This window comes from Idiotropiscis lumnitzeri, chromosome 10 (assembly GCF_059441095.1).
Source record: "Idiotropiscis lumnitzeri isolate Australia: NSW breed Sydney's pygmy pipehorse chromosome 10, RoL_Ilum_1.0, whole genome shotgun sequence".
Taxonomy (NCBI): domain Eukaryota; kingdom Metazoa; phylum Chordata; class Actinopteri; order Syngnathiformes; family Syngnathidae; genus Idiotropiscis; species Idiotropiscis lumnitzeri.
In genome coordinates this window covers 14,115,160-14,142,922 of record NC_142400.1, presented here as the reverse complement: position 1 = coordinate 14,142,922, position 27,763 = coordinate 14,115,160, and the positions used below count along the sequence as shown (strand labels likewise).

At 38.2% G+C, this 27,763-nt stretch overlaps 2 protein-coding genes across 6 annotated transcripts in view; one reads left to right on the top strand and one right to left on the bottom strand.

Annotated features, from left to right (window-relative positions):
- Positions 1–1,701: 1,701 nt before the first annotated feature.
- Positions 1,702–10,411, top strand: cndp1 (carnosine dipeptidase 1). 3 transcript variants are annotated; one of them, XM_088307142.1, is made up of 13 exons: positions 2,502–2,601; positions 2,752–2,862; positions 3,834–3,977; positions 4,423–4,585; positions 5,416–5,504; positions 6,103–6,300; positions 6,379–6,463; positions 6,698–6,858; positions 6,939–7,103; positions 7,180–7,321; positions 7,567–7,714; positions 9,147–9,190; positions 10,116–10,411. In XM_088307142.1, exons 2-12 carry the CDS (start codon positions 2,752–2,754, stop codon positions 9,184–9,186), a joined length of 1,446 nt encoding a protein of 481 aa, XP_088163268.1. In that variant the 5' UTR covers positions 2,502–2,601; the 3' UTR covers positions 9,187–9,190; positions 10,116–10,411. The 3 variants fall into 3 exon arrangements, with proteins under 3 accessions (XP_088163267.1, XP_088163268.1, XP_088163266.1); XM_088307141.1 differs by lacking the exons at positions 2,502–2,601; positions 9,147–9,190; positions 10,116–10,411 and adding exons at positions 1,702–1,851; positions 7,912–8,335; XM_088307140.1 differs by lacking the exons at positions 9,147–9,190; positions 10,116–10,411 and adding an exon at positions 7,912–8,335.
- Positions 10,412–11,938: 1,527 nt separating this feature from the next.
- LOC148329438 (growth factor receptor-bound protein 10-like) overlaps positions 11,939–27,763 on the bottom strand; it is a 68,018-nt gene continuing 52,193 nt past the window's right edge. For 2 of the 3 annotated variants that reach the window (XM_088306641.1, XM_088306643.1), the window contains 12 exons: positions 24,976–25,132; positions 20,780–20,895; positions 20,390–20,464; positions 19,040–19,177; positions 18,729–18,839; positions 18,395–18,493; positions 17,094–17,171; positions 16,818–16,934; positions 16,223–16,289; positions 16,032–16,119; positions 15,863–15,956; positions 11,939–14,537 (listed from right to left, as the gene is read on the bottom strand). In XM_088306641.1, coding sequence (XP_088162767.1) covers positions 14,391–14,537; positions 15,863–15,956; positions 16,032–16,119; positions 16,223–16,289; positions 16,818–16,934; positions 17,094–17,171; positions 18,395–18,493; positions 18,729–18,839; positions 19,040–19,177; positions 20,390–20,464; positions 20,780–20,895; positions 24,976–25,132 — 1,287 coding nt within the window. In that variant the 3' untranslated portion in view covers positions 11,939–14,390. The remainder of the gene's footprint in view (positions 14,538–15,862; positions 15,957–16,031; positions 16,120–16,222; positions 16,290–16,817; positions 16,935–17,093; positions 17,172–18,394; positions 18,494–18,728; positions 18,840–19,039; positions 19,178–20,389; positions 20,465–20,779; positions 20,896–24,975; positions 25,133–27,763) is intronic. The other variant, XM_088306642.1, reaches the window with a different exon arrangement.

Here is a 27,763-nt window from a genome sequence, read left to right as displayed (position 1 = left end):
TGCGTCCAACCTAGGATGCAGTGGAACCTGTGAGGTAACTGTACTTAATCACAGCCTCCGAGACAGATTCACATTCAGGTGTCACACTTAATTGATTAATCAACAACTAACTGATCAAAATAATCGAGTACTACTTTGAGAATTGATTAATGCTTAAAAGACATTTTTTTAAATTCAAAATTACTAAAATCCTCTGATTTCAGCCTCTCAACGGGTAACCGTGTGCAATCCTTACATTCTGTTTACCCCACTTGTCCTATGGGTCAAAAAAAGACCCACCCATACCAAAGTCCCAACATAAAGCATAATATCAATTTTAAATAAAATTTTAAAAAAAACATATTTTGCACGATGAAACAACTTTTTTATCAATTCAACTCACTTGAATTCATTTTTAGGATGTGTTTTTGTTGCACAATTAAAAAGACCGTCATAAGTGACCATTGTTATATTTATTAATTTTCTTTTTTACCACAAACCAATTGTCATAACACTTTTTCTTCTTCACAGAAAATGTTTATTATTGCTATTATATAAATGTGAAGTAATTACTTCTGAAGTCGTTATATTGAAAGGGAAAAACAAGTCAATAATCTGGAACTTTTTTGTCAACAGATTATTATTTTATATATTTTAGGAAGTGTGAATTATGCTTCTCTCATCACAAAACAAAATGTTGTTTGACTCTGTGAACAATTTTCAACATCAACTTTTTTTTTAGCTCATGGAGGACAGTATGCGCGAATATGAGAATGGGCTTTGCAACTTCTGGGGTCAGAACTGGCAACTTATTCTTTTTGACTGACCAAACTGCACCCTCAGGAGCATCAGGGAATGATTTAGCTACCTGAACATCTTCCACAATGGCTGCTGTGGCTTTTGATTTTTTTCAATGTATGGTGTGATGAACAGGTGAAAGGTGGATACAATTTCTTGGACAGGGGCAGCTAAACACCTTGTTGGCACTGGAGTCATCCGTATGATATGTAGCATTTTTGTTCTTCCCTGGTTATAGTTTGAAACTGATGAGGACCATGCAATCTTGTTCTTCTTTGACAAAAATGTCTTTTTCAGCTTGAAGGATTTCCTCTTCTTTATCTGAGGATGCATCATCCTTTAGGTCGCATTCCTTCCCTTCTTCCTCGTCAAAAACATCTTCATCCTCTTGCTCCTCCTGAGCTCCTGAAAATGTCACCCAGGAGCTTTTGGACAGTGAAATTTCTACTCATGGCATTAGCAAGGAATCAACTAGGGGTAATTTGATTCAGGGTATCCTCTATATTGAGTCTGTTTTTTTTTTGTCGGGGGGGAGTTTATATGAAGTGATGGGATTATCTGCAGATCGAAAATGCAAGTATGTCTGTCTGTGTGTGTGGGTTTGTGTGCGTGTATTAGAGAGAATATGCATGGATTTTGATCTTTTTTCTGGTGCTTTTATATTTCACTGGTTAAAAATGACCCCTAAGATTTAATGATATAATGATATAGTCTACTTAGGAAAAGTCATAAAATTTCAAGTTGAAAAAAAGATCGAGGTATTTTTATACCACAGTTAAAAATTGGCAGTGGGTCAAATTTTGACCTGTAAGACAACACAAGGGTTAATATCCTCTGGGCCAGGGGCAAAAAACAAACAAGGCCGACACATGAGGACACTGAACAGATAAATGTTCAAATGCTTCTGGTTACAAACAAAACAAACATTCGTCCCTCAGCTCTGGATCAAGGTGCGCTTTGTACCCACTTTTAGTTTTTTACCCTAATGTACAACTCTTCATTGGAGGGCTGCAGAGGACTTCTCTGTAAGGGATTGTAGTGGTCTTGGAAGATAACAGCTGATAACGCAGTACAGTAAGTAGTCACTCACCATCAGTTATTGTTAAGTGTTCATAATGAGAAAATTGAGACCAGATATCCTAAGAGTCTACTCGTTACAGATATGAAAAAAAATAATGATAAAAAAAATTATGATAATTAGACGAAAAAGTATCAACCACCATCTGAGTCACAGACTCAGCCATGAGCAGCTCATCCAGTACCACAAGTCTGTCATTTCATTGTAGAAATAAATCACATGATGTTGTTGTAGTATTATTTTATCATTTTGGTGTTTAACCCATTGCATTGCTAAAAACAAACACATTTTCCAAGTGCTGCTGTCAGTCAGTGTTTTCGTGCCGCTTTTTCATTTCTGACTTCAAGTCTCCCGAGCAACAGGGAAGGAGAAGCAATTTGCTTTGGACAGTTTCACCTTTTAATACCGGTCATAAATATAGACCACTGTGAGCTGCTTGGAAGTCAAAAAGCAGGAATGTGCTTATCCATCATATTGTTTTTGTTCCGGCTGAACCCTGGTGTGAATTCTTGTAGCAGGATCAATAGAGTAAACCTCTGCTCTTATGCTTGTCAGCCAAAAAAATAATTAGTCAGCTTTCTTGGCACTGTCAGGAAATGTTTTACTTGAGTTTTATATGAGTTGTGTGTGGGGTGGGGTGGGGTGGGGCTGGACTCTATATAAATGTCTCCCAAAAAAGCAAATCTGTCCAAATGGAAGCGGAGAGCGGTCCTTGATTTAACTTTGGCATTAAGAAACATCCAAAAGTGAGTATGCTGTACTGCCTGGTGTGTTTCCATCTGTTTCTCAAATCAACTTATTTTTTAAGAGCTAGAAGACACAGAAACAACACTGGAGTTAATTAACTAAATCATCAACTTTTCTCTTAAAATATGCAATTTCAACTATCTCATCAGATGAATCGTCCAAGGGTACTCTTGATCATGCTGCTTTTCTCCAGTGTTCAATGTTTCCAGTACTCCAGACTAACAAACTATGTGGACAGTCACCAAGATGAGTATGTTGAGGTACAGTGTCTTTTATTTTTTTTTTTATTATTTAGTCTCTCGCACACAAAATTATTATTATTATTGCATTATGCATTTTTACTGTACGGGATACACCTCAAGCTCTTTCGATGAAAAAGGAGCTACATTATATAAAAAAATATTATTTATGTTGTCAACAATATTATACAGTTTAACATTCATTTTTGACTACAAACACTTCTTAGACTGATTCAATTCAATTATATACTACTGCAAACTGTAACCAAGATATTACACATTTTCAAAGGAATACTTCTTTAGATTGTGTGTCAAACAAACCTTTGTTATAAATCTAATATTACACAAGCCATGAATTGAAATAAGCAATTAAGCAAAAAACAAACAAACAAAAAAAAACCACCTCGGTTTATGTTTTGTTTGGCAGTAAAAACCAAGTTCCTGCTCTTATTGTACATTAATAAAAAATATATAAATAAAAGCCTGTTCTGAGTTATCAATTTGAGGGGAATGAGTGTAACAAAAAAAAAAAATCAATCGTAAAGAAAAGAATATCACTTTTGGGCCCATGTTGCGATCTCAGGTCGTCCTAACTGTTACTGGCTCATTTTCAATCTGATGCAAATCAAAATGTGACCACTCACAAAATATCTTTATGGATGGGCAGCTAACTATAGTATTGCATCCCTGGTGGTGTATAACTAATGCAAAAGCAACCTCGCAGCATGTGGTGCACAAATAAAATCAGCGACAATAATAGTTTGTGAGTGACCAATCAGATTAGATGGCGCTGCAGTAGACAACAATTGCTGCATGTTTGTGGTTAAGTGGCACACACATTTGAATGTACTGCCACCGCTGGACTTGTTTCACCAAACATACATATGATATATGCACTTGAAATGTAAAACATCCACATTGCCACCTTTAGAAATCCAAGACCTGAGAAATGAAACATTGAATATGCCTCCGTATGTTTATTTATATGTTAGGCTCTACGGGAATGGGTTGCCGTTGAAAGTGACTCCAGCAACAGCCTCAGGAGACCAGAATTACACCACATGATGGAGCTGACGGCAAAGAAGCTGCAGCAGATGGGAGGAATCGTCAACTTGATCGACATTGGCAATCAAGAGGTTAGTTTGAGAGTAAAAAACTGACACAACCCACTTGAGAAAACAGAGAACATGAACATTTCAGACAAAAGTTCCAGTGCCAGAGGCATTGCGAGGCATAAAGCTCCACTGGGGAGTAGGCCCTCGACTATTATTACAGAACATGCATGCATTTCCTCATTAGAGCTATGAGTGAGCTGCCGCCTGTCCCAACTGATTTTGTGCACCCTGGACTAGTCGCAAATCTCATAGACAACCATTCACACTGTCGTCTGTTGTCCCTTTAGATTCTTTAATTCAATTTACACCAGGAGAAAACCCATTGGGCACAGTGAAAACATACCAACTCCTCACAGGGATGCTGAGATTCAAACCCAGAACCGACCCACTGACTTGTTAAGAACTAACCCACAGAGCTGCCCTAAAATATTGCAAATTTAAATGACAAGTCTGTTTGTATCTGCAGCTGCCTGATGGACAGATCATAATGTTGCCAAAAGTTGTGACCGCTCAGTTTGGGAATGACTCCGACAAACACACCGTGTGTATCTACGGTCATACAGATGTCCAACCAGCAAAGCTTGAGGATGGCTGGGCAACTGATCCATTCAACCTAACTGAACTCAATGGTAACATCTTTTCATGTTTTGTTGGGCAAAATGTCATGGATAAAAATAAATGAAAGAAGATATAACCATTCTAAATTACAGGATATAAAAGCACAAATATTGTGCCAATCAACGATGAAATATCAGTTGCAAAATATGTTCTCTTGGTGCTCCGGTTTCCTCCTACATTCAAAAAACATCCATGATAGGATGATTGAAGACTTTAAATTGTCCTTTATGGTACATTGAAGAGTGATTTTTTAATTAACCCTGCAACAAAAAAGACAGACGGTCCGTACTGCTTCTTGTGGCAGCTAAAGTGTGAGAGTACAGGATATCTATGGCATTCATTAGGCCTTGCATTTCAAGACCTAACACAGAAAAATACGATAGTGAAGGTGTGTATTACTTTCAACTTAATTACACTTAAAAAAAAAGTTTATTTTTATACATTCAGTTTTATTGTCCTTTTATATTTTTCTTCATTCTGCCATTGTACTATTTTTTCTTTATTAAAATATAACAAAACATGATATTGGGGGCACCAGATTAATGGCATTTCCATTAATTTCAGTAGTTGATTTGCGATATGCAGAGCTGGAAATTTTACTAAAATTTGCTCATTCATCATCCGTCATTTTTTTCAGTCTGACGGAATGCCTTTGGAGCTATGCATGATCTGGGTTCTGAGTCTGTTCTCAGAACGTTTAAGGCTATAAATTCAAGGTGCCACAGAATATAGCCTACTTTGAAAATATTATGTTCTGCACATAAAACATGTCAGCAGTACACACATTGCCCAAAATCTATAGAAAATAAATTTTCGCATTTATGCCTTTTTGTATTTACAGGTAACCTATATGGCAGAGGAGCATCTGACAACAAAGCTCCAGTTTTAGCTTGGATTCATGCTGTGGAGGCTTACATGTCCCTCAACATGGTGGGTCATTGTCCTTACTACCGACACTAATATTGTTTTACCTTTCCTTTCAAACGTTTGTCTTATAATAGAGGGGAGGTTTCTCATGCACTCTTGATTGCCTTGAAAAGAAAACATTCATGATCTGCCAGTAGCTTTTATCGTATAGCCATAAAAGGATTTGCAATGAATATTAAATCCCTTCAGAGCAGAATATATGCGTATCAGGACAGTACAGTCAACCCCCAGGTGCATTTTAAAGTGTTGGTCTTCGGTAAACGTTTGAATCAGTAATAGTCACATACCTCGTAGTCTTTATGATTCCTTATGATCTTTATTCTATTTTCTTATGGTCTTAATGATATATTCTGTTTTTGTCAGAGTACCAATATGGACCCACAAGCACGACTGAGCAAAACCAGAGAAGATATAAAACTTGTATTTGACAGAACGTATCTAAAAATCCTCTGGTTGATTTTTTTCCCCTCAAATCTTCCTCTATTGGCAGGATTTTAATTTTCTACTTGCACTCTTGCACTCATTCTTTTGTTGAATGTTAAAAACTTGAATCATTTGTAATGTTACCTTTTTTCTTTTTTTTTTCATTTTTGCTCACCAGGAATTACCAGTAAATGTGAAATTCATCTTTGAGGGCATGGAGGAATATGGATCCACCGGTCTGGACGCAATGATTCATTCTCACAGAGACACTTTTTTCTCTGATGTGGATTACATCATTATTTCTGACTGTGGTTGGCTCAGCAGAAAACCAGCTCTAACCTACGGCACTCGGGGCAACTGCTATTTCTTTGCTGAGGTTGTAGAATAGCACATAGATTTATGAGACAAAAAAACAAAAAACACACTGCCTAATTACCTCTTTTAACCTTTGCAGGTTGAAGGCCCAAAGCAAGACTTACATTCTGGTGTTTATGGAGGAACTGTAATTGAACCAATGACTGATCTCATTGGCATTCTTGGTGAGTTAATGGAAATGGAATGAAAATGTAATTTTATTGTCATTGTGCATTGCAAGAACAGAGCAACAGAATTCATTTTATAGTTTGAACCAACCCAACAAGAATCTTGAAATCGAGAAAATGCATTCAATTTCTGCTAATTCCCGTGCATGTATCACTGATCATTGTTGATTGTAAATATGTAGTGGTGGTTTGCAAGGCAAAACCTTAAAATCCTTATTATTCACTCCGCAGACACTCTTATTAGCCCAAGTGGTAAAATCTTGATTCCTGGGATCAGGGAGGCTGTCGCTCCTCTATCTGATGAAGAATGGAAAATGTACCAAGATATCCAGTTTGACCTTGACGACTACATGAGCAAGATTGGTGTCAGTCAGCTCATGTACAATAACAAGGTGGCAAATTTGAATAAATCCGCCTATTACTGTATCAAGAAAGATGAATGCTCCACTAAAAGTGACTTTGCGTTCTGTAGGTGGACTTGTTGGCTCATAGGTGGCGCTATCCTACTGTTTCCATCCACGGCATTGAGGGAGCCTTCTCTGACCCTGGTACTAAAACCGTCATTCCGGCTAAGGTTACTGCTAAATTCTCCATTAGACAAGTTCCTAATATGGAACCTGCGATGGTCAACAAACAGGTGAGTCTGCTTTATTAGATATATAAGTTCCACTTGTCAAGTAACATCTCGTTTCCTTATTGACACTTCACCTCAGGTCACCGAGTACCTACAATCAATGTTTGCCAAGAGGAGGAGTCCAAACAAACTAAAAGTCACAATGGTGATTGGAGCAAAGCCTTGGATAGCTGATCCTCAAGATCTTCTCTATGAGGCCGGCAAAGCAGCCGTCAAGAGAGGTACACAAAAATGTTCAGAAGAATGTGGTACTTTTCTGACACTGATGCTGTTAGCTAATAGCTTGAAAATGGCAAATATTTGTACAGCCTTGCTTCCAAATGTTTATGTAAATTTGCTGCACTGTTCTATTACAATTAGTGAAATAAATATTTATCATCTGATACAAAATAGGTGTGTATTGAGGAATACATTTATTTATTTATTTTTACATACTGTAACATCTTTTGTGTGATCTTTTTTACAGTTTTCAACACGGATCCTGATTTGATCCGTGAGGGTGGGACCATCCCTATTGCCAAAACCTTCCAAGATGTGACTGGAAAAAGTATCATCATGATGCCCATTGGTGGCTTTGACGATGGTCTACACTCACAGAATGAGAAAATAAGCAGGTATGTGTCCAACATCCTTCACATACCACATTCATAATTACAGCAGATTGCGTAGGTAAAAATTTGGAAAGTAGTTGAGAGCCTGATTTTATTCCTGATTGTAGTACCTTGCCTTCATTAAACTTTAATTAATGTAACTGTTTATTAAAAATTAATGATCGGTTTTAACCAAGTATTTATTTTTCCTTTCTTCCCAGGTACAATTATATCGAAGGGACCAAGTTATTTATTGCATACTTGTATGAAGTGTCCCAGATTAAGAAGAGCAGTGTGTAAGACAATTGTCAATAAATTGTATTAATGGAAGTAGACAAAGTCTCACTTCCCTTTTAATGGATCACATTATCCAGAATCAGACTGTGCTGTATTTCTGTCATTTGAGCATGTTCAATTTTCTATTTACTTCTGATTGGTAATTACGACAAATCAACTTCCTTGCAGGCAAACCAAATTATGAAGATGTCCACTCAGTCCTTTCTAATGCTTGATCATTTAAGAAAATTCATTTTCCAGAACAGGCTACTGCTGGCTATTGAGTTTCCAAAATATTTTGCATAGTGTATTTCAGTTCAAAATTTCCATTGAGAAAGGATAGTATAATAAAATAAAACTACAAAAGAACTCTTTGTGTTTTTGAAAGTGTGTGTGTTTTTTTAGATATGAAAAATGTTAGTTGATGTCTGAAAGATGGGCCCAAAGATAACATTGTGGGAGTTTACAGGTGTGCACCAACACTCCAAAAAAATGGAAAATTGATGTATTATTTCATGTGTAATATACTTATGTTGAAAATGTATACGACAGTCACTTTTACAAAATTAAAAGTAACCCTGGCAGGTGGTCCGCTAAAGCGCTTGAGTCAAGCCGGCGCCATAACGGAACCGAACACTTGGTCTGGAGTCCTCAGGGGACTTTTCGTCCATTTTCTGGTAAGTCGGTAGCTACAACAGTTTTGTTTTTGTTATGTTGAGTTTGTGGACAGCAGCGATAGTGTTTTGCCGATAAGAAGAATGTATTTCTCTGTAAACTGATCTTCCTTTTGTTTTTAAACTAGCTAACAGCTGGCGTCGCAACAATTAAATCCAGATGCCTCATGTCGTCTACGACAGGTGTCAGATGACCTCCCATCAGTGATGTTCTGGTGTCTGGGAATAGTGCGTCAGGGTCACTGATGATGACAGCGAGTTGGTCTGATGTCATGTTCGTTTTAGTCTGATCATTTATTTTATGCACGGTTTCGTGGCTGGTTATTCAGTGCCACTAAAATAATTACATTTATCATTTTAATTATAGATGCATGATTCATTTTACTGTGATAATAAGAAAAGACACTTTGTTGCTTCACATTGCCTATGGTACAATGTATTTGTTTTTAATATTTTAAAACAGATGTGGACGCATTTATTAATAGTTCTTTTCTTCATTTTTTCAGGTCATGTGGAAATGCAAAGAATGTTTGGCAACTTCATTGAAAAGGTATGACCTCCTGAAGCACTATAAGTTAGCACATGGCCATTTCGGCCACAGACACGAATATCCTTGCACATCATTTGAATACTTCTTAACTTGATTTCCTTATTTTTCCTCACTGCCTGGGCTGGCCGGATCCTGTTTCGTTATCTCATCAACCCTTGCTTATGGGAGATATTTCTTGTCACTCTGGAAGTCCTTAAAACATAAACATGTTTGGATGTGCTATTTTTTGTATGTATGCTAATGAAGATTGACGAAATCACTGAAATTCTGTTGTGGGCTGTTACATATGCCTCCCAGATTTTGTAGATCTAGGTGAAACATAGAACCGAGAATGTTTCGTTAAGGAGGAATTATAAAACGCAAATTATAATACGCCGCCTCCATCAAATGTTAATTAACCCCCCCCCTCCCCTTTGAATTCATCTGGCCTGCCTGTGATGTCAGTTAGCTATGATGTTGATCATCTGATATATTGATTATGGATGACTCCTAAGTCAGTCAGTACGGTGTCTAAATTACAGACTGATTGACTTCCAATGTAACATGGCACTTAAATATTTCACAAATCATAAAACATGAAAATAAATGGGGATTCTTCTGTGGCAAATTGGCAGCGTGCTTTTTGGTGTTGATTGGTCCAGTGATTTGCAAAACGAGTTCCAGATTTGTAATTCAGATCTGAAATAATTATTGGAGAACTGTTATTTGAATCTAATCTGAACCAATGTCATACCAAAAGTATATTCTAGTCCTAATTTTCCATCATAATTGTAGATGTTTACCATTATCCAAAATATAATCATCTTGAAACATTTTGAATTGTTATAAATATCTTTTTAAAATAGTGTGACACTAAGACAATCATAGTCAATGACTGTTAAAACAGTTCTTCTCAAGTACATTGTTCTGATTTCCTCTTTTCAAGGATGTGGATCTTGAAATGCAATCAACAAGTCATAAATTGACATTGTGGTACATGTCATCCAACATGAAGGACGGGAGCCCGCAGATGACCCATAGGATGTCCCCCTTATTTTAGATGGGGTGGAGGTGCTTCAGGGTGTGCCGGACGGAGCACACGGTTGTCCACTCCTCCTTGGGCTCATCTACTGATTACATCTGCAGTACACTAGTAACCTCTAATACACCTTTGAATTTATTTTTTTATTTTGCACATGCCCTGTTTTGGCCTGTTTCTTTAAATAAAGTAAATATGAATAACCTGAATTGAGTTTTGTGGAATTTGTTAAAGGCTGTAACGAGTTTGTGTTAAGTACATTTAACACAATTTATTGTTGTAAGTAAATAAAAAGTAATGTTAACTTGTCCATAATCCTGTTTAGTAAATACGATATAATAATAACGGGTAAATTCAACCTAAGAATGGCATGTAAATTCAACGCGATGTTGAATAAATTCAACGCAATGATGAAGAAATTCAACATTGTTGAGTAGATTCAACATAATAGTATTAAATGAATTCAACAACTATATAATGTAGTAGTAATTTGAGAACATTTGTTGAAATTTAGTCATCTAATATTCATCACATTTAAATGAAATTGTGTGGAACCGGTTGACGTTACATTGCTAATTAAATCCAAAGAAACATTTTTTTGAATGCATCATCGGGTGGACATTGGGGACAGAGCCTCTGGATTGTCAGACCAAGGTCCCCTTTTTCAAAAAGAGGAACTGAAGGGTGTGCTCCGACTGCAGGGGGATCACAATCATTTGGCGCTCACCGACAAGCAGGCTTTATACGTGCTATCGTTACTGATTTTGCTAACTTGTGTGTTTAATATTAGCATAATGCAACTGAGAAAATTTGCATCTTGGCATACGTCAACTGCAAACTTTATTATTTTTTTCCATCTGGGTGGCCCGCCACGGCCTGGACTAAAGGCCTGGTACGGATCCATGGCCCGGTGGTTGAGCGCCACTGTCAGAGAAGAAGTTTTGTCTTAAATTCGAGCAGGCTTCATCAATTCATTCAACAAGGCTGGGTTCAAACTGCATCAATCAAACCCAAATATTCATGCTCCAAGTTGGAGGCACTCACCGACCATGAATGGTATTTTTCAAAATGCAAAAACGACGAGATGGCCTGCCCGTGAAGATTTCCTTGATTGATTTAATTTTTTTATTTTTTTTTATTTCAAGTTGCGTGATTTGCATCTATTTAAAAAAAAAAACATTGGGATTTAAAATGCATCTCAGCATAAATGTATACCTTGAAATATTACACGCAAGTGTGACTCATGCGTGGAAAAAAAGATTGGTGACCACTGTTGTGATATTTTCAAGGCATTATGAATCAACCTAGTTCTTTTTCCTGACGTCATTATTATGAAAAGAAATAGCAATCTTGCCATAAAAAAACTAAAACAGTTTGGGTTTCTTGTTTTTTAGATCGGCGAAAAGAATAATATATTTAATAGGTTAAAAGAACAGAATTCTTGATGCTTTGTATTCCACCTGTCGTCAATTGGAATGACACGGACATTATGGATACCAGTGTGCTTAAAAACGTCATGTCTTGAAATTGTTTTCTTTGAATAGTCCATCCTAACAATAAAAACAATTATACATAATAAAAATTGTATGTCAATAGATGCTATGTCAATATAATGGACATTAACTCGGATTGTTCAATCATTTCACGGTAATGAAAAAACAACTACAGAACAGCGCTGAGCAAAAAAAAAATAATAATAATAATCTAAAATTTTCAAGTAGATCAGTACGTCACATCCACATACATATATTTGCTGAACAAATACTTAAAAAATGATTCATCATTGCATTTCAGATAACTGTGAGCATGCAGAGTGTCAATAGTGTGGCTATACTGCAAATCATTTGTTCAATAAACCATAGGACAACCAGCAGCAAAAAAAAAAATGCCTGTTAAATTTTTCATGACCTGTTACAAATTCAAACAGAGGTACTCAGACTAAACAACGTTAAGAGTGAATGTCGACAAAGAGTCTCCGAACAGGAAACAATAAAAAATAAACTGCTTGCGTGACAATGGAGGGTGACTCAATTTAAATCAATGGGATGGTTTTTAACATGATTACATTATGTCATAATATGATAATATTAAAAAATAAGTGCAATGAGAAAAAAAAAAATCAACCATATGCGACTATTGACTACTACTTGGACTTTGTTGTATCATCAAATTCAGCCAAATGTAACAAGTCAGTTTTAAAAAAATAATTCTAAACACACAAATCCCGACCTTATCTAAAGGCACTGAGTTGTAATTTTAGTTTTCTAATTGATAACATACTTAGCCAAATAAACACAAATAGCTGCGGGGGTTTGAAACACTATGAAAAGCCATCATTAAATCTGAGGCGTGATGTTTTTCTACAAGCAACATGCAAACAAACTCAGTAAAGAGTTTGATGCGTGTTCTGTTGAGCCTCATCCGTGTCACACAAAACACAAGTCGCTATTATTTGATTTATAGTTAACTCACACATTCTTTGCAGTGTTTGTGAGCCTTTAAATGCGGAAGGTGAATTACAATAATTTTCACGTTTTTACCATCAGAGACATATCTCTTCACAGCTGCTTATCGGGCAGAGATGTGTTCTTATCATTTTGTCCATTAGATTTACGCAGACCTGCCAAAATAGGAGGTTAAAAAAAAAAAAAAATTGTTTTTTCTTCCTGTCATATTTTTATACTGGCCTTCTTTAGTATCACTATAATGTTCTGAGCTTGAGGATATCTGCTTAAGTCAATTATATGTATTCAGACATAGGTTCTTGAAAATATTTTAAATCTAAATCAGGGCAAAACAAGGAACGTTTATCAGTACAATAGTAAGCCAAATCTGCAAAATTACTTGTGGCAGAAAACAGCTGCATGAGATTTGGAAGGCAGGCTGTTGTCATCAGTCTGATGTCCATTTGGCAAAGGCTGCACTGTACTGTTCACATTGTTTGGAGGAAAGGTCGATTTACAAGAAATGGACACGATCTAAAGCACCTGATTGTTTTCTTATGTGGGGACCAGCTTAACAATTTGCCTGTTCTCTAAAATGCGTTTTTTTTTTTTTTAAAGAAACAATGTTGCAACGCTCGCCAATAGACACATGTACACGTTATATTTAGTTCGTCCATAACTGACACTTATTTGCATTTTATTTCTTCTGAAAAGTATCTCATGGGCAAAGTAGAATTTACCAACAACTGGACAGCGTTTGTGGACAGTGAACAGAGTCAGACATTCAGAATGTTAAGACTATTGCAAAAGGATGGGTTTCAAAATGAAAACGCTTTGTAAATGAAGGAAATAGGACAAAACATATTCTGTATTGTCGGCCAATTGAAAAAATAATCTGTTTCAACATTTCTAGAGTGTTAATAAACCACCTGCTTCAGACTCATTTGTCCAGACCACCTCCTTAAAAATTATATATATATATATATATATATATGTAAAAAATAATAATAATACAAAAAAAAAAATCACTCTTTCTTTCTGTTCTGGCTGCAATGCTGAGTTTAGTCTTGTGTTTACATACCTCCGACAGTAGAGGGCAGTAAACACCATCTCACAGTAAAAAAATAATGCCAACAATGGAGAAGTCCAGCACCCTCAAAGGCCACTCCCAGTTGGATGAGTGCAAAACAAAAAAAAAAAAAGAGACAATCAACACAAGCCAAGAAAAGTTCCAACGAGACTCCAGTTCTCAACGAGCAGAGTGGTCCACATGTGAGAGTGTTCATTGTCCTGCTGATTGTCCACATGAGGGCGACAGCCTTCACTTTTGAGTTGCGAGATTCCAATTCTTGGAGGGACACTGAGTCCCCAGCTTAACAACGACCAGTTTTTTTTTTTTGCAAAAAGCATCGACGCAAATGGCAGTGTTCATTTTCATCCTCTCTCTGCTCTCGACAACGCAACTCTGCGTGTAATTCGGTAACATTCAAGCGCACCCCAAAAGGAAGCCAATAAATCAGCAGTATCTGGCAGACTTGCATCAACAATAATAATAGAAACAAAAAAAAAAACAACAACAACAATCAAACACCAGTCAATTCACAAACTTCTTAGAAGAATTAAGCAATATTAACATTCGCTCTGCTTTGGGCAGAGTCAAGTCAAAAGGAGGGGAAGTGGGTGGGAGAGTTGTTAGGGGCTGCGATGGCAGGGCTGGTTTGTCAGATGATGGGAGGTGTCATAAGGCCACAATGGTGCATGGGTGTTTGAGTTTACAAGGCAGCACTCCTCTGTTGAGTTGATAGAACTCCACCAACTGGATCAGGTCGGTGAATTTGGTGGCACCGTCGTCAAGGCTGAAGAAGACTTGGCCGTCTTCTTCACACTGACGAGCAGATGGGCAGAGGTAGGAATAGGACAAAAAGTCAAGACTTTAAGCTCACATTATTATCTTTTTATCTGAGGAAATGTAAATGTAGTGCACAGCTTGTATGTACTCTATTTAGTGTGCATTTACTGACACACAACAAAAGCAAGTACACCCCAAAATGAAAATGTCCATATTAGGCCCGATTAGCTAGTTGCTTGATTGCTGTCGAACTCTCATAGCGGAATTCTGATTACTGAACTCAGAGAATCTGGAAAAAGAATTGTTGCTGTATATTAAGATGGCCTAGTCCAGAAGAATATTGCAAACTAGCTAATTGGGCCCAATTTGACATTTTCATTTTCTTCATTGTCTATGTATTTTTTTTGTATGTTGAGTTACTGTGTCATTTCTTCAGTGTAGTCACATTAAAAGGTACAACAATTTATTTACAAAATGTGATCCCTCAAATATTTTATTTTAAGCCGCTGTGATATTTCTAAATGTAATAAATTTATATAATTGTTTAAATTTGGGCACGTAGCGCAATTATCCCTGGTCACCATGAAAGAGATTATCTCCTTACCAGCCAGTGCAACATGTTGAAAATATTTTTATGTTTGTGTTTTAAAGGAGAAGTCAAGTAACAAAATTCCATTGCAATATGTGAATTAAAAAAAAAAAAAAACATCTCAGAGGGCCTTAATTTTGCTTTGTACTGCCACTTGTTGTCGACTGAAAATTACAATACAATGCTTAAGGTCTCATTTTGGGAATGTCACATGCCAAAGCATAGAAAACAGGTGAGCCATGATTGGTCGTTAACTGAGCCCTTTAGGCACTGTGATGTCATTTTCAGTCGACAGCAAGTTGCAGTACAAGACAAAATGTACGCACCCCCAAAAGGATAAGAACTTTAAATCTTAAGTCTTATCCTACAAATGCAATATTAATCAGTAAGGAACACATTATTGAGAAGAAAATGTTTCACTTGACTTTCCCTTTTAAATCAAATTAGAACATGCGCATATTTAAAATGGTGACATTGTTTTTGCAAACCATTGTTTCATAAATATTCTTTCATCATTTCTGTTTGTCTTCATTTAAGTGAGCTGAAGTTTCTTCTGATTGACTTTGAGTGAGAGGCGGGCTACACCCTGTTCATTCCAGGCAAGAAAATATCCATTTTCAACCAACCACGACTCTTAAGTTCTTCCATACTGTCGGGTGGAAATGTGGCTGAAGACATGACAAGTTTCCAAAATATGCCATGTGACTGTTTGTTTGGCTTTGGTATCAAACATTTACACTTACACTGAGAGCCAATATGCAAGCATGCCTACCGGTAGTATCTGGAAATGTTTGATTTTCTGGTGATGGCACAACGTGAGCACAAAAGCCTTGGGGTTGCTCTGGCTGACCCGTAGCAGAAACAACCTGGAAAATAAGAATGCAATTTCAGCTCCACATTTTGAGCGTGTGAACGATGACGGGTGTATTTCTTTAAATTACCCATCGACTTGACCCTGTTGGTGGATAATGCGATGGGATTCTTCTCTGGTTATTCTGCCATGGAACCACAGCTGGGCTATGTGGATGACTGAAGACAATATTTGCGGGTGTGAAATTGACGACAGTACTTTGAATAGAAACTCAATGAAACCAAATTGAATTTGCATTGTTGTGTTCGGCTTCACATTCACCCGAGTTGAGTGAGGAGTGATGCAATGGACTGTGGGAGCCTAAGATGTTCATTCGGTGATTCCTCTTCTGAGTCAGACGTCACATACAAAGAAAACCCAACAGGATTAGTTATGATGCAGTGTAAATGACTGTTTCTCAAGCCTTAGACACCAACGACCACCTGAAAAACACTTCAACTCTCCAAGCACAAGATAATGACTTACATGCAAACACACAGACAGTAGGCAGAAGTTTTATTCCTAAAAATTACCTACATTTAGTCATGTGAGATTATGCTGCAGTGTGCTCAAACAAAAATAAAAATACTGAGCTAAATATGATTCAATTATGTACTGCGCATAAAAGTTAGATGAAAATGGTATTAAATGTTTTAAAAGAAAAGTGCAAATGTATTTCACTGTACTTACAAGTTAAATAACTGAACCGTGTTTAAAAAAAATAGCAACATTAAAAACAGTACTGAACATGTAAAACACGTACGGTACTTATTCAAAATTCAAACAACTTTTGAATGCATTTTAGATTTGAAATGTGAGCGTATAGGGCAATATAATGCGAGGACGGTCTTTGAAACAAGCGCTGGCCGAGACTCACCCTCCACGCGTGTCCTTCCTCCATGGCAGCGCTCTGAGCTTCCACAGGGTTGTCGATTACGCGGCCTATTGTTCCTGAAAAATCCATCGCCACCAGAGAGTTCTCGGACACGCTTCGCTGTGGGGGAGGGAAGGGCCACAAACAGGTTGCAGTCAAAAAGAGGAGTACACGCGAATCTGATCTGTCAGGATTTCAAAGTAATGGAATTAAGTCTTAAGAGGTGATGGATGTCAGATTTCAGAGGCTTTAGCTCCTTCTGTAATGAGGCTAACATACCACGGGTGCTGAGAAGTGTGAAAGCAGAGTTTTTCTTTGCTGGGGAATCTTATAATTCTGGTACAATATATTCCCGTACTGTGAAGAAAAGAAAACGCAGTAGTCGTTAGTGATGAGCACACGTTCAGCAGGAAAGCTTTGTTTTTTTTTTAGCAACGTCATGTTGTGGGCATGCAAACTAACTGGACCGCACTCGTCAACTGATCCTCCAACATGACTCGCATTATCTTTCTTGTATTTTATTTCTGAGATACAAAATGAAATTAATTCAATTTAATACATTCTTATGAGTACTTGATTTCTACATGAAGACATTACATTGCTGACAATAAAATACAGATGCCTTTCCGAAACGGTCATCATTTTTTTAGTCCGTCACTGACTGTCAGTAGGAATGGGCATTTGACTAAATACGTGGAAAATTAACAATCAGTTGGTGTTTTATTGTAATGACGTTGATGTCTATTTATTTTTTTTTATGGGATGGGAGACAATCTCTGTGAATGCTCTCGGTGGACATCGCTTAACTTCCCATTGACTGTAAGATTGTTGAGGCCTAAGTAAAAGTGCCTCTGCTGCTTGTGGTCGAGTCGTGAATAGGGATAGATCGATATTCTGCATTTTACAAAAGAAAATATAGATATGTAGATATATTACGAATGAAAAAAAATCCAACTGCCAATAAGAGCTCAATTTAAAACGTTGTTAACTTCAGGGCTATATTTGTTTACATTTTCAGTAAATGTTACGTGAGATGCTACTGACCCTCTCTGTACCTTTTGGTTTTTTTTTTTAAATGAAGCCAAAAGGAAAGTAAAAGCTTAACATTTCAGTTATCTTGAAACAATTGAATACCTTAATTACTGGATTTACTTGTTTAAGTAAAATGTTACTTTTTAAGACATGCTGATGACCCCGTGAGCTCCCACAACATTTTGTTACAATTTCATAAGGGGAAATAATAAAAAGGCTAATTTTTTTTTTCGGCTCCATCGGTATCAGTATCAGCCCTGAAAAAAAAGTCTGTCTATTTCTAGTTGTAAAGTCAAAATGTTGAGCTGTTTTTTTTCTGTTTTTGGTTAGTTGTTCTAAACTACAGTCTGTTCTTTTTTTTTTTATTTATCTTAGTAAGTAAATCACAATGGAATGACAGGACAGGATCTGTTTTTGTTTCAAGATTGAATAGCCGGGAAGAAACACATTCCGAGTCAGGGACCAAAGCTGAAAAGCTGCTACAAAGCATAAAAATGAAATATCGGTACTCAGTTCGTCAATCGACACACTCAAAACAACACTTGTACCTTAAACAATCTAAAGGCGGTCATCCAACATGTTCTGCCTTGTTCATCTTCAGCACACAGAATCCTTAAATCCTTGATCTCCCCTCTGCATTTATTGGGCTGCAGAGTGAACACAGAATTAGAACAGTATTTGAAAAGTAAAGATTAACACTAAAAAACTGTTGTTTGTATGATGTAGAACAAAACCAATTAAAAGCATTTTGAAGAGGAAGAGTGATCTGCAGCAGAATCTTATAAATGCACGCATGGTAGAGCGAGAGAGTTCAACCGGAGGTGAATCGTTCCTCTGCTCCTAATATTTCACTCCAACTCCCCTCTGTTATCTGACACTCACCTTGATACAGAACTCGTAGTCTGTGGGTGCACCGTGCTGCTTTTTGCCTGTGATGACAGTGAAGATGTTACTGTCTTCAAGGTCTGCAAGTAAATGGAGATGTCTGGGCTCCTGAAGAGACAAATAATTCTTTTGTCAGACGATGACAGACAGAAAGCGCCTTCAGTTACACAGAGATTGGCAGAGAAACAAAAAAATGTGCCTGGGATCATTATTAGCTTTCAAAACTATTAATTACTCTGCTTTGACTGGAGCAGGAACACACAATTGTCGATTGTCAAGCAATAAAAATGCAAAAATACTTGCGTCACCTTTGACGTTCCTTTTGTAGAACAGTAAAGTCCTGAGCGCCGCAGGAACATGTAAACTTTCTTCCACGACTTTCGGCCCACCTCCTTTACATACAGATAGCCCTCAATCTCGGGACAACTGCTGGTTGCTAGGAAGTTCTGAAAGGGGAAGCAAAAGGTGGTTACGGCATGGTCTGACTTCATCAATAAAGATATTCATTCACTCTCATATGTTCGCTACAGATTTCAAAGCCAGGCATAAATGTGGCACCTTTCTGTCACACCTGAAAGTGGAAATGAACTGTATGTACGTTATATATCTCTGAGACATACACTTCTACACCATTCAGCAACAAATTTTGTTTTGTTTCAAAAAGAAATAAAATGAGCTGATTTGTAAACTGCTGAATAGTGCTGGAAGGCAAACGCTTCAAGAGGCCTCTTTAATATTTAAAGCTTGTCAGCCGATGTTTTGGAAAATTCCGACAATTGACCATTTCAAAGGGTACTTTTACATTTGGTGTTCATTAAAAAAAAAGAAAGAAAAAGAGGCACTTCATAGCGCATAGATGAAGACATGCAGCCAGAGTGAGTCTTGGTAAATATTACAAACACCTGCTTGAGCTCGGAAAAGCCACCACTGTAATGATGCGGTTTCTCGGCAAACTCCAAAGGCTGAAGATTCCTGACAACTCTGGTTCACCGCATGGCCTGTCTTTTATTGAGCCGTATTCATGGAGCATAACAGAGCGCAGCGTCCATATGATTAGCGGGGGACTTAAAAGCTTTCTGTGAGTGGCGTGGATGAACGGATGGTTTCCACTTGTGGTCGGGACTCTGACAGCTCCATTAAACGGCGCAGAGACGAGCGAGACTGCTTTCGTCCATTACGACAAAGCTTTCCAAACGGATCTCAAAGAATGTCATTTTTGCCATTTTCCTCTCCTTATTTTTCATGTCATGGCCTCCCGCGGGTTGTGCTAATGTAAGCAGCGTGAGCCGGTGCAAACATACGCACTGGTTTTTGAGCGCCGAGTTCCAGCTGTCACACGTGGGGCCCGCCTCGCGTCAGTCATGTGTCAACAGGGGATAAACAGTAGTTATTACTGCCGGCGCTGACGAGACACACTGTCTCAGGGTCAGAGGTGAGGTATGTCAACTTGACTTTACACGGTGTAATGCTGACGTGCAGGTACACTCAAATGGGTGCGTGAGGGAAGACAAGGAGAGGCTGACTGACTCAGATATGATTGTGAGTGTGTGTGTGTGTCAGGGTTATAATAGTTTTGGATTTCTCATTATAGTAATTATTATTATTATTATTATTTTAATTCTTAAATGTGTGTGTATTTGATTGAGCGCTATATGCACCTGCAGGAGCTGCGATGGTGGGATGGGACGATTGGCTTCTTGGCACCACGCAATCATGTGCTCTGGGAAAAATGTCTGGAAAGAGAAAATAAACCAGTTTGCTAAGTGAATAAATAAAAGAGACAAATCGTAAGCAGCCATTTGGCAATAATTTCAGATTTCTCAAAAGAAAAAAAGCCTACAAACATGACCCGAATTCTATTAGTGCAAAATACTATCATATTTTTTCAACTGGATAAACTAAAGAACATTTCTGAAGCAAATGCACACTCACTGAAAATATTTCTTTTCTTTAAAGATGGTGTGAAGAACATAATGAGCTGTTAGCATTTCAACAAGAGGTTGGGAAAGACATGGCATGTAGAAGTGATTGTAAGACAACGTAATTACCAGAGGAGTTCTGAAGAATTCATATTTGGCATAGTTCTTCCTAAAGAGGAATCTACCGTCACCGCTCATGGAAGCCTGGACCTGAACCACCAACTCATGGTCCTCGAGACAGCGCTCTAAGGGTAAGAGGAAACAACTTTACGTTACATTTTACATAAAGTCTGCTTTTTTTGCTCGGTGGAGGTAAGTGAGATGAAAACAAAGTATGAAACTTAAATATATGCAAACATTAGAGTTAATAGGCTTTCCCATTTCAACTCTCAAAAAGTTTCGACTTTCCACTGAACTTCATTTTAACTTTATTCAGTAGACGCTTTGCTGTTCGAAATGCATTTAGGTCAAGCTCCAGCCCCTTTTCCCTGTCTTAACTACAAGCAGACAATGATCATGTAAACAGCTAAATAACGTGCGCTTGCTGACAGGGCGGACGTTTTTGGCTCATGATGGCCTTTAATGAGCACGTGGTGCACATAGCAACATTATTCAGTTCGAGAGCGGACGTGTGTTCCGTTTCCAAAAGATGTCATTTCTGAAAGGTTTTTACTTCAATTGATATTTGAAAATGTGAAAATGTTAGGCATGAGATCCAATACACACATAATACGGTGAAAATTATGAAACCCAAGTGTAAATGTTTATTCTTGCACTAGCCACTCTTTCAGCCTCCATTGAAGAAAAGGCAAAATGCTTGCGGTAATATTATCCAAAACAGACAATTTCAGGGACATGTACAAAATGATAAATATTTTAGTTTTTTTTTTTTTTTACTCAAATAAGGTGTTTTTTATTTATCTGGTATAATTTAACCATTATTTTTACACACCCGTGAGCAGAGAAACGTGTGGGATATTCCAAAAATCACGGACATGAAATGAAAAGCAAAAATGGTCTAAAATGAAGGAAACACATTTTTAAGAGACTTGTCATTGTGCTGGTATGCGTGCAAATGTTTGGCAACTCTGAAAAAGACCTCAGAGTTTCATTATTTTGCGCAATCGTCATGATGATTCAGTGATTCTGATGAGGCCGCCAATGGCACTTTAAAGTGATACTGACAAATTAAAAAAACAAAAAAACAGCGGGTTGAAAATTCTTACGTACATTTCGATTAAGCGACTCACCACTGATTCACTGAGGACTAGAAATGGTAAAATATTCCTGATAGAAAGGAACTGTTGTTTAAATAGAACACTGGATCCATTAGAGTAAGAAAAATGTCATCTGGTTTGAGCCATCGAGCTCTTCAAACGAGTCGTGACAATATGATCCCGGCCGGCCTGCTCTTGTTCGCTGAGGTCAGATGAGACGGTGATACTGCCGAAAGTGTGTCCCAATGTGAGTGCGGCACCAGACGTGACTCAGTCCATTCCAACAGACGAACAATTTCCTCTCAATGGAACAAATACCCTTCCTAATTGAGTCAAATAAAATTGTAATTGTCATTTAATTCACTTGAGCAGAACCAATAGAGTATCGTAGCTCCCTTGCCTTAATATGATATTTTCATGGACTCGCTGAAGTGAGAACGGTGTCACGACACCTCTTTTAAATTTCCGTTCCATCCTGTCGCCTGTCTGATGAGTCACTCATGTTCGTGACACTGACTCACCCTGGCAACACTACCTCACTGTCTCGTTCCTTATTAACCTTTCCGGGCTGACAAGTGGAGGTCAATATTACTTCTCAAAAGGGCCATTTCATCCCATTCACTAATGTATGACTCGTAGGCAGCCATGGACAAGAATAGGACTCTCTGCTCCAACCAAGTATTGTCCGGGATTGCGCAAAGACCTCTACGGTGTCTCTGTTTCTATTCTGGTCTATCTCCCAAAACCACATGTGCACTCGTTAGGGAGGCAAAGTTGCAAGCACCTGCAAATATGAATTTCCTCAGCGCCAACGATCCTACTGAAAAGACGTCCCTTGTTCATCATTTTGAAATGTGATACTTGAAAATAAGCAGTGACTGGAGCAAGTTTACATATTGACAATAGCTTACTTCTTGTTTGCTGGCATATGTACGCATACGCTGTCATCATATAAGTGTACATTTTTATCTTTTTTCCATGTTTTGCTTTATATGCATTTTATTGTGTATTTATATTACATTTTAGTAACTTTATTTAGCCACAGAACTAAAGCAAAACATTCAAAAACACTGCTACAAAGCAGTATTAATTGAAATGAAATGACATTGATTAAAAGTCGCACGTTTAAAAAAACAAATCTTTCCAAAATAAAAATATTCTCTCTTCCATACTGTGAGACACATTATACCACGGGAAGAAATGCAAGTCAATACAGTGGACGTCAAGTTTTTGGAATATACGTACGTGCATGTAAAAAAGATATTCATTGGTTCTGCTCAAGTGCGAGTGGTAAAGGCATTGAACATAAAACGACACCAATGTGACCCAGTAAAACGAGTTTATTGTTGGTTCCGCCTGACTGAGCTTAACTCAGTACAGATTTGTGACACCACTCGAAGAGAACTGCGCGCTTGTCTTGAGGTGTTAATGTGTCAAAGAAGTGAGCGGACAGACCTGTGACAAATGTGTCCGGGAGCAACCATTAAATGGCAGATAATAGAATTGCAAAATTATCAATCTCGCGTTAGATACAATACGATTGTAAGTCAGATATGAATTTCTTTTTTTATTAATTTTTCTATTTAGTTTCAGTGAACTTCATGATGTCGTACAGCTTCATTTTGTAAAGTCACATTAAAAAAATGTAACTTTGACACCCTTTATCATTAAATAAGAAACAGATACGATCCGGTACACATAGATGGGCCAGATCATAGAAAAAAAAGAATCAGAGCCAAATGTGATTCAAAACCAGTAAAGTTAAATGTGTTTGGCAGTATTTCGCTTGTTGCGGTGATGAGAAAAAGAAATCAGATCACAGATGATTGCAAAATTGAATTAAAGTTGAATGATGCAATGCACTTCATATTCTTTCATAAGACTAAAGTATGTGCACATGTCGGTAAACGTTACAATGAAAAAATGCTTTTACATTTGGCATTGTGCTCTAGTATATACCAAGCTAACCCCAAAAATCTCTTTCTCTCATATTTGTGGATTGTCGCGCCCCAAACACAGACTCAGCTTAAGCTTTATAATCAACACTGCCTTTTCGAACCTTCATTTTATGCTTCAAAGTCCTCATGCAGCAACAGGTTCACACACACCTTAAAGACCCTCTGGAATACATCATCCTTTTTACTTTTTGTGCCCCTTTTATAACCTAAAAAAGTGCAATGATGGCTTTCAGCGGCGGAATTAAGTTTTATGGTATCACCAATCCCGATGTGCGGAGGCGTTCATGTGTAAAGAAGAGTTTTAAAACAAGGATGAATAAATTCTATCACCTTTCTACTGTAGTATTAATAGAAGTAGGTCAATAACTTTGCGTGGGCACTAATAGTAATAGTGTTTGTCGACCGGCCCAAGGCTGCTAATGTTATTTTACAGTGGAATCTTCAATATGTCCTTTTTTAGATTTTAATTTGGAATTCATCAGTGATGATAATATATTCCAGCATTGTACAGAATTATTCCCAAACAGCCAAAAATGTGACTTCCGGAATCTCTCAAGGGTCAGAAAAAGAATGTATGGCTTTCACCACTGCTGCAAATGGAAAATTTTCAAAATTACACATATGTCTCTTCTTTTTTATGCTTTAGCCTGTGAGAAAACGGAATCATTGTTTCTCTTTCTTTCTGAGCAGCCATGTCAGACACAGCTTCTGCTTTTTAAAATTGATGTTGTTCTGCATTTCCAAGCCTCACTTCAGAAGTGACCGCAACACAAAGTCCATTCACGTTAGCCCAAATGCTAATCATTATACAGTAATAAACCTACATATTCCTTACAATGGTGAATGTGTCTGAGCCCGTTTTAATTCTGTGCATAGAGCACTTAAATTCATCTGCACAATGCATGCATATGCTGCATCGAAGATGCATGCACTCACGCTTCACAGCATGCCTGCGTGAGAATATGTGCCTAGCCTGCCTGTCTGCCCAAGTATGTTGGCATGCAAGCGTGAATGCACCTGTGCGTGTGCCTGAATGCATCGCATGTCTCGGCCCATCCAAGAGTTTTCTGTATGGGCAAGCGTGAGGGTCTGCTCATACGTGTGTTTTTCTGTGAGTGTGTGTGTATAAGAGCGGGCTTCAGCCACTCACCTAGCCCCAGCAGCGGGTGGTGCTCAACAAGTGCCCAACTGTTGTCGTCTACACAATGGCTTTTATAAACCAGGAGCTGGCAAAGGTCCCTGGCTGTCATGTCGGCTGGGATCTCCACCACTTTGCCCATTCCGTCTTCAGTGGAGATCTTAACAATCTACGAGGAGACGCAACAAAATATCAAAAATTAGTTCAAATTTCAAAGAAATGTCACTGCTTTAGAATGACTTGATAAAATTGCAACATGCATGGAATTGGTTGTTTATGTGTATATTTGGTGTGAGAAAGATAATCAAGATTTGGAAGAACTTTCAATCAAATCTCAACCATGTGGATTCTCAAGACCACACTGCCTGAGACCAAGACTTGTCTGAGACCAGAACTCATCGAGACCGAGGCTTTTGGGAGACAAGACCAAAGTAAGGTCTTGTGACCACGACCACTTTCAAGTGTTCCAACGCTAGGATAAAAAAATGCAATAAATATTCTTAACGTTTTCATTGGTTATAGTGTTGTACACTTGTCAGACACTCTATCAGGTAAAAAAAACCCCGTCATCTATCAATCTCTGTTCTACACCACTTATCCGCATTAGAGACGCGAGTGAGCTGGAGCCTAGAGACAGCATAGATACTGGACTGGTAACCAGATATCACCGGGAAGATCTACCACTCACATCTTTTCTACGATTCACATCTAGGACAATATGGCAAGAAGCTGCAGACCCTGGAGAAAAACCACGAAAGAATGGGGAGAACACGCAAACTACATACAAGGCAGTGTCCGAACTAGTGAGTGCTACCAAAAAGTATGCAGAGGTAGTCATGAGTTCTTTGGATATTGTCACTCGCATGTTGGTAACAATGTGACCAAGTTTTTAAAATCACCTCTCGCTATAACACAGTGCAGTTCCATGGGTTGAAACCTCCATGAAACAAATTTCAATTTCAATTTCAACAAGTTTCATGATGCTTTGGCTCTCAATTGATTGTTCAAAGTGAGCAGAATAAGTATAATATGAAACAATACTAACAATCACAAGTTACTTTAATTAAGGACAAAGATAAGTTGTTTAAAAAAAAGACTATAGATACATAATTGATAATCTTTTGGCAGTCTGCCTTGGACGTTATTACAAAGCGCTTCCCTCCAACTGCCAGTTACAGGAAATGCAGCAGGGTGAGTAGTCCTGAATTAACCTCCAATAACTGACCACAGGTTGGCTCAGCACAAGGAAACCATGCAGTCACAATTATCACAAATTGAAAACCGGAGGAGTCAACTCAGCCTGTGGAGGAATCCTGCCACAAACCACACAGATAACGCACTATAGCTTCATCTGAGAAACCCCCTCCAAAAAAAAAGAAGAAAAAAAAGACACATAGTCTGGGGTCCTCCTCTTAGTGTAACAAAGTTAATTTGTCAGCTTGACTTCCAAAGAGAATAATGCTAAACTGTAGCAAAAAGCAGGCTGCTCGATACAGATGGAGAGTAGTCTTACCTCCACGGCCCGCAATAGGCAGCAGTCCGGGGAACACGAAGGCATTTTTGGAGGGGGGCTGTCTGTCCACGCATACACACATTCACACACGCACACACTAGGACGAAAAGCCCAGGTGTCACCTCCCCGTGTCCGGAAAGAGAAAGGAATATAATGCCGGCAAGTTGACAAGTAGTGCTGCCTGTCACAAACCATGCACAATTCAATCTGCCAAAGCCACCGGACCTGTCTAGCACAACCAAAGAACTGTCAGTGAGCCCCTCAGTCCGACTTAGTCCCCCCCCGAATCAAAGAATAGACACAGGGAGCAGACGGCAAAAGGTAGAGTGTTGCGCTGGCTTTGCCGGCTGAGTCTGACAACTATCTTGCTTTACCTCTCTCTCTCCCTCTCTCTCTCTCTCGAGATCGCTCTCTTGCTTGCTCCCTCCCTCTCTTTCTCTCTCTCTCACACACAAATACACGCACACACAAAAGGGTTACAGCCTCAGCCACCAGCTCCAAGGCGCAGTGAATCAAACCACAGGCTCACCAACCAATCATAAGACACCAGCAGGCTGATGTAATCATTCCCACACAAACTCAGATGTGAACTGACACACACGTACTCACACAGTCATGGGCAGACGTTAACTTTTTCAAATGTCTTCCTCGCTGCACCTTCTTTGCAGGACGAAGCTGGGCCAGTGAGGAGGAGGATAAGATAAGAGTTTAAAAAGGAAAAAGTTTCACATCTTCTCGCCAGCAAAAGTTTTCAAGTGAGGGCTTGTTGGGGCTGTATGTTTTCTCTGCGTCTTTGCCTTCCTCACCCACCCTCCCTCCATCCTTCCCTGTGGCTTAACTTTGAACTCCCGAGTCAGATCTCGCAGCCTCGCGCTGCACTCGAAAGACTCATTACAGAGAAAATGCATTGAAATAAACCTGGGGCAGCACTTGAGAACCGCAACCTTCATCTGCACCCCTGGTGGCTAGCTTCGTGCCCAAATTCTTTTTCTCACACTAAAAAAAAGAGGAAACTTTATAAATAATAATAATAATAAAAATAAAAATAAAAAATAAAAAAAATATATATATATAATATATATATATATATATATATATATATATATATATATATACATATATATATATATACATACATACATACATACACACACCCCCACTGCCAAACTCAGAAATTTATTACAGCACGTACGAGTCGGACAAAATCCTTGACACACCCCGTCTGGCGAGGGGCAAACAGTCTTGCATATCAGCCTTGAAGCAAGTTTTTGCTGTGTGTGTGTGTAA

What these genes read in the sequence shown, in the direction of transcription:
- cndp1 (XM_088307141.1), top strand. Translation starts at nt 2,752, where the DNA reads ATGAATCGTCCAAGGGTACTCTTGATCATGCTGCTTTTCTCCAGTGTT. An exon ending in TCGACATTGGCAATCAAGAG is followed by an intron (nt 3,978 to 4,422) that starts GTTAGTTTGAGA and finishes TTGTATCTGCAG; the next exon opens with CTGCCTGATGGACAGATCAT. An exon ending in TGATCTCATTGGCATTCTTG is followed by an intron (nt 6,464 to 6,697) that starts GTGAGTTAATGG and finishes TTCACTCCGCAG; the next exon opens with ACACTCTTATTAGCCCAAGT.